Raw genomic sequence first — 12,395 nt, 5'->3', positions numbered from 1 at the left:
GATTAAATGAAACGGACAGCTGGCAACTGGTTAAGACAATACCGATCCAGGCACTTGATCAGTCACTAGTCTATAGATGAGCGCATGATCAATTTGTTATTTTCTATTGACTCATTTGGCTGTTTGACGTCATTGCCTGATTATTCTGGCATATTGCAATTTAAGTTGGTCCTTTAACGACCCCTCAAATGGGCAAGACTTGCTTAGAATGACACAAATCATTATCCTACAATCTAAGTCTCTAGAAGACTACATAAACACCACCATAATACTATAACATTTTCACAGTTCAGTAACTTCTACCAGTCATCTTGTTCCTCAAATATTTGGCAATAAAACCTCAACTAGGGGCATGGGACAGAGCTGCTTTAAAAATATATCTATACGCTAAGTGAAATAAGCCAAGATAAAAGGACAAATATTCTATGATTCTACTTTTATGAGACATCTAGAGTAAGTAAATTCATAGGGACAGAAAATAGAACAGAGGTAACCAGGGGCTGTTAGAAGAGAGAAGAATAGGCAATTATTGCTTAATATTTACAGAACTTTCATCTGGAGTGATAAAAAGTTTTGAAAATAGATGGGGGTGGGGGTTATGATTGTACGACATGTAAATGTAGTTAATGATACTGGATTGTAAACTTAAAAATTATAAATTTAAAAATTGTTAAAATGATAAACTTCATGTTATGTATTTTTACCACATACACGAAGAAAGTTTTAAGCACGTGTAGTGTTGCAGAGATAATGTTAGGAAGGGAGGAGGGGGCATTTGCACACTGTCCTTCCATTCGATCATCTTAATAACCTATGAGGTGGTTAAGGTGGGTACTGTTAGATCTTTTTATTTTAATGGGTTAAAACCCTAAGGATCTGGGGTTTTGTCTTTTAACTTTTCCTTGAGTAAAAAATTAGTAAGCCACAGAAAGACATGTTCATAATGTTTTCAAACTGTAACAGTTAGAGACCATTTAACAAGGGAGACCTAGGCCTAAGGTACAGTAAATTAGGATGCTTGGGACAGACAATGGGGCTGGTGGAAGAGGCTGACAGTGGTGAGTCAGGAGGACATCAGAGGAAAAGGAAGAGGCTGTCAGCACTTAAACATATTTTGAAAGGTGAAATCAAAAATAAATACACAGACACACAAACATAACCTATACTTTCTAAGCATCTGGCCAGACAGAGAACAGCTAAATCACGACTTCCCTGTCTTTAAATATATATGCCTCAGCCTGCAATTGTTGCCCCTTTTATGGACTTTTCCACTCTTTCCTTCTGCCCTCAAGACTGCTCTTTTGAAATGTAGACCACTGGGGTATTCAAGAAAATATATACTAGCCGCTGAATTATTCTTTTATGCAACTGCCAAACTTCAGTGAGGAAATACCTAAAATGGACTGACTTGGGGGTAATGAGGGAGAATTATTTCAAAACCAGTCTTGTACTCGTGAACTGAGAATATTTTAAATAGCCCAATCATCTACTGTTCTTCTGTGAAGCACTATTGGGTGCTCCATGCTCTTCTTCCTAGACCGAAAGCTTCATCTCTCTCATCTCCACCACTATACCCCCAATCCTTTGTAAAGTACCTGACTCTTAACTGGGACTCCCTTCAAGCTGGTAAAATACATTTTAAAATCTCTGTTTTACCTTCTATAAACAAAAATTCATTCTTTTTCACACTACACAGGTTGAATAAAAATATATTCACCTATTCTATGGTTACTGCTCCTAAGTCGCTTCAGCCCTGTCCGACTCTGTGCAACCGCATAGACGGCAGCCCACCAGGCTCCCCCATCCCTGGGATTCTCCAGGCAAGAACACTGGAGTGGGTTGCCATGTCCCTCTCCGATGCATGAAAGTGAAAACTGAGGTCGCTCAGTCGTGTCCGACTCTTAGCCACCCCATGGACTGCAGCCCACCAGGCTCCTCCGTCCATGGGATTTTCCAGGCAAGAGTACTGGAGTGGGGTGCCATTGCCTTCTCCATATTCTATGGTAACCACCAACAAAATGAGGGAGCTTTTCTCCACAGTGAAATCCAATCCAGCTATGCAATTTAAGTAAATAATCCGAAATGTTTCAGACTAACAGCCATAGGATTAATGCAGACACGCATACTATGGTGCCCTTGCTGGCCGAGAAGGACTACTCCAGTGATGTTTTCCAAAATCACACAACGTACCAGAAGCCTAAATCAAATATCCCCCATACCTAAGCAATAGAAAAGAGCCCCCGTTTGATTGAAAATGTTCCGTGGGCATCAACCACCAAAGTACTATATTCATTGTTTCTCATTCAAAACATTTTAGAGCTGCCAAGAACACTGTAAAAATAATAAAACTTTATATTTTATAAAGCTTTCTAAAACATTTTAATATTAAATTAATTAAACACATTAGAGCAGTGGCTCTCATCTTCCCCCCTTCAAAGGACATCTGCAATGCCGAGACATTCCGGCTGGCTCTGGGTGGGGAACATTATTGGCATCTAGTATGTAGAGGTCAAGGATGCTGCTAAACACCCGACAATACACAGGATCACAGGTCATTCCCCAACCGCAAAGAACATCCAACCCCAAAGCTTACTTGGGCCAAAGTTTAAAACTCCTGCATTAGAGTAACAACTACATGCAAGATACACTCTGTGCTGAATGCTGAGAACGCCGAGATAACAGGTAAGAGATGGCTTCTGCTATTGTGAGGCAGTCCATTAAGTGATGAGAACTGGCAGATAACACTGACAGGAGGCCGTGATAAGTGCTCTGACAGGGGTGTGTCCAAAAGGTTACCAAAAGCAGAAGCAGCTACTCTAATCAGGAGGTCAGGGTTCTTCACCAGAAGTGACTTCCCAGCTGATATTTGAAAGATTTCATCAAGCAGAAGAGAGTAGGGCATGCTAGCCGAGAGACATCCCACAGCACACGTGAGGCAGCGCCGGCCGAGGGCTCCCAGGCCACCAGCGTCGTGCGCGGGGGGAACACGGCTCATCTCCCTTGAGGACTGGTCTCGTGCAGACAGGGGAGCTTGCTAACTGAACAGGTAAAGAGGCTTCCACGGAAATTTTAAAAATACCAAAAACATAGGTGCATGGAGTAGAGGAAAGGAGGAGAGGGTGGTAGTTTGGTTGTTCCCACCCTTGGGAATATTTTGGGGACATTTGAGCCATGTTAAATGTTTCCATTGCATACATCTAAGCACTGAGTAGATGTAGGTATCGGGAGGAAGGTGATAGAGATCAGGCCAGTGTCTGTCATCTTCCCAGTGCACCAGGCTGTTCAGTCTGCTCTTCCGACAGGCTGAGCAGGGGGAGCCGCGGGAGGCTTATAGACAAGGAAATGATACAAGGCTAGTGATGGAGAAGCAGGTGCCAGAAGAAAGATTATGACGCAGGATGACTTAAAATATATCACAAGAGGGGTGATGAAAGTCTAAACAAGGCAATGGCACAAAGGAGAAAGATTTTAATATGGAGGTGGTGGAACCCATAGTATCTACTATGAGAGTGACAGAAAAGAAATTTTTGAGCTTGGGCAACTCGCTGGGCAAGCAATGAGAAGAGAAAATGGGGGAGCAAAAGCATTTTTACAGCAAGGGTCAAGATGTTCTCATTCGAAGCTCAAGACAACCCTGAAAATTACATGTCATATGTGGACACAATCATGCCCAGTTTACAGACGAGGTTAATGAGGCTCTGAGAGTGGACAGGCTTGCCCAGGATCACAAAAGAACTGAGGTTCAAGAATTCCCTGGCAGACCAATGGTTAGGACATGGTCCTTTCACTGCCTGGGGCCCAGGTTCAATCCCACAAAGCCACGTGGCTCAGCCAGGAAAAAAAAAAAAGAGAGAAAGAGCAGAGCTCAGGGCTCTCAGCTCCTCACGTGCATTCCTTCCCTACAGGCTGTCTCTCTAGTCACATCTTACAGCTATAACCAAAGCAAATAATCACAGCAGATCAATACTGACCAAATTCCTGCAGGCCTCAAAAACCCTGGATAAAATTCCAAATTGGTGATATTAAGTTACAAATTTGTCTACCTCTAGGCAAAGCCCAATTTGACTTTCAAGTAAATCCAAGAGAAAATTAACTGTGACTAACTGTAAAGTTTAGGACAAATGACTGAACTGTTTTTCTAAATTGTTCTTTATCCAGCCCCTATATGTGATCAGAATAATTAAAAATATATATATTTTAGAACTTCGTAAGTAATCACATTGGAATAAATAAAAATTCTAGCAACAAGCTTTAACCCTATGTACATCCCCTGGAGGAGGAAATGCAACCCACTCCAGCATTGTTGCCTGAAAAATCCCATAGACAGAGGAGCCTGGTGTGACTCCAAAAGGTCACAAAGAGCTAGACAAAACATACCAACAGGGAGGCACTGAAATGGCCTCTGAAAGCTGTGAGCACAGAAGCAGGGACATGACTGATGGTCAAAAAACACTGGTGTCCATTTCCATCTACCAATCACTCAGGTGCCTGCTGTCTTGATTTTTTGGGAAGCAAAGATATTAATAGCAGGCTTTGTCTCAGAGGATCTATTCCAAAACACTCTCCAAGACACATATAAAAAATATTAAGTTCACACCAACAATATCATGTCTCAATAATAACAGCTGGTACTATTTATGGAGAGTCAGTGTATGCCAGTACTAGGTCAAGGATTTATGTGATTTATCCCATTACTCCTTATTATATGACTTAGAACTATTACTCTCCTGGTTCTACTCACAAAGAAACAGATGAGGTCACAAAGGCTTATAGGCCAAGACATGAACCCAGATCTGACTGATTCTCAATGCAGACTCTTAACCACTAGGCTTGCTACTTCCCCCAAAGACTGTTATCCTAGAACACAGCTCAGGACATATCAAGTTTCCATTGTTCTTGTTATCACCCCTTGAACTTGACAGACATGCAGTCAGCCTACTATCTTAAATCAAGTGTAGCAACTCACACCAGAAAATGGATTTCCATTCATAGCTTTAAATAATGTCAACCTGAGTTCACTTCACAGCTGTTCTAAGCCACTCCTATAGCCACTAAAACATCTTATCATTAGAAAAAGTGGTGCCCTCACCCATGAACACAAACAGAAACAGGAGCCCTTTCTCTGCATCCCTCCCTTTCATCCTCTCGATCTCTTACTTTTGTGACTTGTTATAGCTTATGATCAGTTCATTAAAGAAAGAGTACCACTTTTTCTCATAGTGCATTTTTACACACTGAACTCACTACAAAATCTCTATAAAACATATATGATGCAAAGATCATCTCTCTCTGCTAGACCCAGAAAAGGCTCAATGAAAAAATATAAACAAATTAAGATGTATTTGACATGGCTGACCCATTTCATTGACCAAGAAATGTAATTTGGAGCCTGAGCTTTGGCAAGGGAGGTCTCAACTGGAGTTGCAATTAACCAGCTGAGTAAGCTTAGGCAGGTAAAGTGCCTCTAAGCCTTGTTTTCTTGATCTACAATATAGAAATATTGATACCCCCCTCCTATAGCATGTATGAGAAGTTAAAGAGTGAGTGTAAAATGTTTTAATGTGACTCCTACTACATCAGAGCTCTAGTAAGCGATAAGTTCTCCTCTACAACAAAAAGTACCACATCTCCATATTTTTGCCCACCTAAGATGTAGTGTCATCCTCTAGGGGATCTTCCCAACCCAGGGATCAAACCGAGGTCTCCTGCATTGCAGGCAGATTCTTTACTGTCTGAGCCACCAGGGAAGCCCAAGAATACTGGAGTGGATAGCCCATCCCTTCTCCAGGGGAACTTCCTGACCCAGAAATCAAACTGGGGTCTCCTGCATTGCAGGTGGATTCTTTACCAGCTGAGCCAGCAGGGACTCATCGGAAAAGTTCCTGATACTGGGAAAGACTGAGAGCAGAAGAGGGCATCAGAGGATGAGAAGGCTGGACAGCATCACCAATGCAATGAACATGAACTTGGACAAACTCTGGGAGATGGTGAGGGACAGGGAGGCCTGGCATGCTGTAGTCCGTGGAATCACAAAGAGTTGGCCACGACTGGGCGACTGAACACCACGATGTAACGTGAATATAAAGACAATCATCTGAGCGGGAGTGCCCCTCCTGCTAGACAGCACACCCATGGCTGCTCCATCCGTTCTGAGGACACTGACCTGGGAGAGAGGGCATTCTTTGGCTAATGTGCTCTGGTTCATCTCTTTAAGCAATTCCTTTAAGGCATTGCGGACCGTGGCGTGGTTCCACTGCTCTGCAGGCAAGTCTTCCAACTTCGAACAACTGGAAAACAGAGGAAGAATGAATGACACGCAAACCCTAATAGTGCAGAGTACTGCAGTCACCGCCCGTCCTGTAAGCATAAGGAGATCGTCAGAGAACAGGGTGGACCTGGACTCGAAATGAGGGAAAGGGAGTAAAACTGCTGCTCTAGGGCCTCAGCAGAGCCCATCATGGCCTCTTTCAGTTGGCTATCACACTAGCCTGAGAAAAACAGTCATTTTGGAGATAAAGAAATGCCAATTTTTAAAAATATGATTTTTCCAACCTGCTGATAGAAATGGCATGGCAGTGTGATTACAAACTTCTGCAACTTAAATTTACTTATTGAACATTCGTAAGGTTAAATGTAACATAAGCTTCATCAGATTTGAAGGTCTACTTTCACTTTCACCCTTAACCCTTACAGAACAATCTAGAGATGTCACTTACCTAACCAAAAAATAACTAAAGACATTAAAGTATTCCTAGACAAGGACAGGAATGGTAGGTAGGTCCCTATCAAAGTGCAAATTCTCTGAAAGGGGGTAAATTCAAAACCTGTAGAGGAAAGGACAATAAAAGAGATATGACTTGCAGGCACTTTACAACACAAGGTACTGCAGAGAACTTCTAGATTCCTTAGCTGTATACTTTGTCCTGAGTGCTGTATCTGAAAAAAAGGAACCACTCCCAGAACTTCTGCAGGCTACCAGAGAGGAAAGCAAAAGACGTCCATTGCCAGCACCCTCTGGGTAAGCAGGCTACCCAGCACCCAACTCACCCCTCAAACACAAGCCTGAAACAGCAGAGGTGTTGATTCTTCAAGTATTATGTACTAAGCATTTAACCAGAGGACTCATTAAAGTAGGGGCTTTGGAAAGTGCCCCTTTACGGGCTGCAGATTTTTAATGATTTATCAAGCTCCCCCTAGGTTACCACTTCACTGCTTCTGAAAACAAAACATAAAACAGTTGGAATGTGGACTATAAAGATGCCTGGTAAAGGGCCCTCTTCCCCTCCTCTTATTCTTCTTTTTTTTTTTTTTTTCTTTTCATTTCATCCAATGTCAAGAAATTAACAAAGACAGGATGAGCTGATCTCCGCAGTGAGTCTATGATCGACGGAGCAGCTCCGAGAGTAAGGAAGGGCAGATGTTCAGAGACACCCACCTTTGTAATTGGATTTTCAACGTCACGACGTGATAGACATCTTGCAGCATGTCGGCCACTGTCGCGTCAGGCGCATCTGTCACATAACTGAGGGGGAGAGGGTTCCACCTCCCCAGCTTGATTATTCCTGCACAGGGAAGGAAAACATAATAAACACATAGCTGCTATTTATTAAACCCTCCCATTGTTTGTTCAATGTTAAGAAGGTCATCCAACAGCCAACATTCAAGGCCCACTCAGATATTTTACAACCCTGTGCAATAGCCTGTTTCTTTCTGGCTGACAATTGAGTTAACTATACAGGAAGATGAGAATGAAAGGATGAGGTTTAATCACGGACAATCAGTTTTTTTTATGTTTTCCTGTTTCTTAAATTACTCAGAAAACCATACGGACACTTCCTTCCCCCAAAGACTTATTTCACAGTCTAACTTAAGACTGATGCTAAATATACCGAACTGCTGATTTCATAGACAAAAAAAAAAAAAAAGCAAGTCTTAAGTAAATATAAGATTCAGTTTTGAATTGTACAAGAAAATTCCTGTGTGTGGGCTCAGCACACACACAGTCACATCCTGGTTGTGGAGCGAACCCCAGTGTGAATAGCATTTGGAGCTGAAGAAGCAATGAGAATTCACTTCTAAATTCACATTTCACCAGGTGGAGGGCTTGTGTTCCATAGCACAATGACTGACCACAGATCAGAAACAGCAAAGATGCCTTCAACTTCCTTTTCTTCCCCCTTTGATAGTTCCTCAGCTTTTTTTTACAGGACAGTGGTAGCCTTCCCCTGTGCTACAGATGGTAAACACTCGTGACAACAGAGAATAAAAATCCTGGTCAGACCTGGATAGATTCACAGGACAGCTTCAGCAAGGCATGGTGAAAATGCTAGGCTATTCACAAGCTGGACCTTATCTGGAGCACAGGGCACCCATAACACTGATAACAAAATATAAAGAGAAACCCATTTCACAAACAACACAGGGAAACAAACATTTTATTTGTATGCTACAAAACAATCCAAACGTCCCCTAGATGTCAAAAACCGTCACACATAACAAACAGCTATGCTTCAGTGACAGACGAGGAACAGCATTTTTATTTTTATTCTTGGCAACACAGGTGAGTTCCAACTACATTGTTCTCTCAAAAAATATATTTTATCATCAAAGAGAGATAACACCTGTATACCCAAGTAAACCTTTAAAAGCTTCACAAGATGCTGCTTTATAGCTTTGGGGCAAAATTCCAATCATAGGAAATGAACTTTCTGGTCAGGGCACGTCCTGTCCAAGATGAAATCAATGAATGCGCAATGCTTGACATAATGCTTGAAAACAGGGAATAAACAGAACAAAAATATTAAAATGATGCACTGTTTCAGTATTAAGATTTAACAATCTGGTGCTGAATATGCCGCAGTATAAATAGAGCCTGGACTCGGATCCAATAAAGCAACACAGCTCTCATTCATAGCGCCGTATGCCTCCAGTTCTGGCTCCTTCAGTCAGACTTCACTTGCCAAGAAAAGCTGTTTTCTTGTGGGGATAGTTTTCCTAACATTCTCTCTCATGACAATGAAAAGTGCACAGCACACAGCATGGAGTAGTCATGAAATGAACATCCACGGCCCACCGGACAGCCGTCCGCAGAGGCCAGGGCTGCTTCCTCGCTTCCTCTACCGCTTCTGACTTTTCAAAGTTCTAAAAAGATAATGTGGGACATGTCTAACATATTTCCTTTTCAACAAAACCCACCCCACAGTTTCAAATTCCCTTTAAAAATCCATCATCGTGATAGCCCATAAGGTGAGTATAACCTGTTGTGTGCATGCCAAGTCGCTTCCGTTGTGTCCGACTCTTTGCAACCCTAAGGACCGGAGCCCGCCAGGTTCCTCTGTCCATGGGAGTCTCCAGGCAAGAACACTGGAGTGGGCTGGTGAGCCCTCCTCCAGGGAATCTTCCTGAGCCAGGGGTTGAACCCACATCTCTTGCGTATTTCCTGCACTGGCTGGCGGGTTCTTTACCACTAATGCCACCTGGGAAGCCAGAGTATAACCTGACCACCTCCTAAAGGTGCTATTGTGTTAGAGATTGTGTGATATTGTGTCTAAGAGATTAGAGGGAGAAAAAACAAAGCTAGCAACTCCTAAACAAGTAGAAGACAACTGTGTGGGTCATTTGGTTACTGAGAAGACAAAGGTAGCACGAAGCCAGTGAATCCTGTAATCTTTAACGCACAACTCTAGAGGCGATTCATTCATGCTATTGTGGGTCGTGTTCACTCCTTTTTATTGCTGTGGAGTGTTCTGCTCCAAGTTTACACCACAATGCAGCCAGACACAACAGAATATCTCCTAATGCTTTCATTTATATAAAATACAAGAACAAGCAAGACTCATCTACGAGAAGAGAGGTCAGAATGTGCTTACCTCAAGAGAGCAGGGTCATGACAGGAAAGGGACATACAGGGGATTTCTAGTTTCGGCTGGTGGTTGCATGGGCATAAAAACTGTCAAAATCCAGGTAACCGAACACCTAATATGCCTGTATTTTATTGCATTTAATTTTTTACAAAAGTAGGTGTGTGGGGGGGGGAATCTCTACAGGAAATGACAGACAATCACTCTATTGAAATTATTCATCTCCATTTAGATGAATTCTCTCCCCACCTCGATGAGCGGAAGGAGCCTTGTTTGGGCTGGAATCAGACACACTCAGGTGTCTTCACCACTTAATGCCTTCACAGAGAGCAGCTGCTACAGGTTGGTTTCTGCGTCTTGGAAGAGAGCCGCTGACACACGCTATTTTCAGGCAATGGGAGCTGGTGCGTGCTTTTTCTTTTTCACACCATATTGACTAACCTGCACCTAGAAGTCAGGCTCTTTGCTTAACTACCTGCCAGAGTTTACAGGTGTGAGAAGTGCCAGGCCCGCCATGTCCAGGGGCTGCGCTCTTCCAGCCTGGCAGGGACTTGGAGCAACTCTTCTTAATAAGCCTTTCCTCCAAACAAGGCCTTGTCTAAAGTATTAGCCCTCTTTGGAAATACCTTCCTGAGATACACTCCTCCTTCCTTGGTATAAAACAGACAGAAATATTACTCGGGCTGGTATCAAGTGTTAATTGAGAAAACTGAATTGGTTTTCTTTTTCTTTAATTAATCAATTTTTAATTGAAGGATAATTGCTTTATAGTACTGTGTTGCTTTTTATCAAACATCAACATCAATCAGCCATAGTTTTACCCATGTCCCCTCCCACCTGAACATGCCTCCCACCTCCCTTGACTGAGGAAATCAAATTGGGAAGCAGACACCATAATGACAAAGAACTCCAGCTTGCAAGTCAAACTGCCGCTGCTCATATTCTGGCTCCTCTACCTACTACCCATGTAACCACAGCAAGTTCCATCATTTCCCTGCACCTCAATCCTCTCATCTGTAAAATGGAACATGAACACTGACCTCACATGAATACTGTGAGGCTGAACATAGCACCCTTAGGACAGAGCTTTGTTGTATGTGTTAGTTGCTCAGTTATGTCCAACTCATTATGACCCCATGGACTGTAGCCCACCAGGCTCCTCTGTCCATGGACTTCTCCAGGCACAAATACTGGAGTGGGCTGCCATTCCCTTCTCCAGGGAATCTTCCTGACCCACGGATCAAACCCATGTCTCCTGCATTGGCAGGTGGATTCCTTACCATCTGAACCACCAGAGAAGCCCCAGTACAGAGCCTGGATATCATTAATCCAACAATTTACAGTCGTTATCTTAACACATGTATGCTCCCTAGGGTTTCCCAGGTGGAGCTCGTGGTAAAGAATCGGCCTGCAATGCAGTAGACGTAAGAGACACAGGTTCGATCTCTGGGTTGGGAAGATCCCCTGGAGGAGGTAATGGCAACCCACTCCAGTATTCTTGCCATGGACAAGAATCCCACGGACAGAGTCTGGCGGGCTACAGTCCATAGGGTCGCACAGAGTCAGAGACAACTGAAGTGTCTTATCATGCATGTAATGCTCCCTAAAAGGCAAATACAGTTAATTTTAAAAACATTTACTCAAGGATGACTTCAATATCATATAATCTTTAATTCGGTCAAGTGCCTACAAAAGGCCCTCATTATTTTAAATCACAAAGGAAGAGCATACATCAATTATGTCCCTCCTTTTCTCTCCATTCCCTTGGCTCTCCCCCACGCTTATTCATTGCTCACAGCCTTGCTCTGCAGCTTCGCCTTCCTTTTACCTACAAGTAGGTTCAGGTCTCTCCCACTTTAAAACTAACAAAAACAGTACAACAATCCTTCACCTCTCAGTGTCTCATTTTTTTGAACCATCAAATGTACTGAAAGTGAACCTCTTTAATTTCTCCATTAGAACTTCACCCCAGATATCTACTTTCAGCTCCTTTCATGAGGAAAGGGAGGTTACACAGGGCTGGGTTACCTTGAGTCACATCACTAGGAAATCAGAGATTCACTTCAAATACCCTCTGCTCATTCATCTTAGTAGCCTACACGCCACACAGGTTCAAGTGTGAAGCACATCAGAAGAGAAGACTGGAAAGAGCTTGGTTCCAACTCTGGAAGGCCTGGATGCCCAACTGAAGCACACTATATGGGTCAGAGGTCATAAGCAAGGCCTGAGGTCAGAGGTGAGTACATGCCCAGTCCCCTCTGCTTGTCAGCTGTGAGCCTTGGGGCAAGTTTCCACTGTCTGTAAGACGGGGATAGTAACCATGCCTGCTCTTTAGGGTTGCCACCAGGCTTAAAATGAGAATGTGGCAGTGGGATGGCACACAGTAAGTGCCCAGTAAACGTCAGAAGAAGATACATCTTTGAAAGTCCTCGGGTGTAGATATAACACCATCAAAGCAGAACTTTAGGACAATGAAGCTATACTGGATAAATGGATGGATATGTATAATTGGCTCACTTTATAGTGTACATCAAC

The 12,395-nt window shown here is 43.0% G+C and overlaps 1 protein-coding gene across 4 annotated transcripts in view; it reads right to left on the bottom strand.

Annotated features, from left to right (window-relative positions):
* The window catches only part of SATB2 (SATB homeobox 2), a 212,429-nt gene that overhangs the window by 109,501 nt on the left and 90,533 nt on the right, over positions 1 to 12,395 (bottom strand). For all 4 annotated transcript variants that reach the window (XM_043445524.1, XM_043445523.1, XM_043445522.1 and 1 more), the window contains 2 exons: positions 7,436 to 7,562; positions 6,164 to 6,287 (listed from right to left, as the gene is read on the bottom strand). In XM_043445524.1, the coding sequence (XP_043301459.1) occupies positions 6,164 to 6,287; positions 7,436 to 7,562 (251 nt within the window). The remainder of the gene's footprint in view (positions 1 to 6,163; positions 6,288 to 7,435; positions 7,563 to 12,395) is intronic.

The sequence above is a fragment of the Cervus canadensis genome, chromosome 24, assembly GCF_019320065.1.
Source record: "Cervus canadensis isolate Bull #8, Minnesota chromosome 24, ASM1932006v1, whole genome shotgun sequence".
In the NCBI taxonomy this organism is placed as follows: Eukaryota; Metazoa; Chordata; class Mammalia; order Artiodactyla; family Cervidae; genus Cervus; species Cervus canadensis.
The sequence above is the reverse complement of the archived record's forward strand: the minus strand, read 5'-3'. Positions and strand labels throughout refer to the sequence as shown.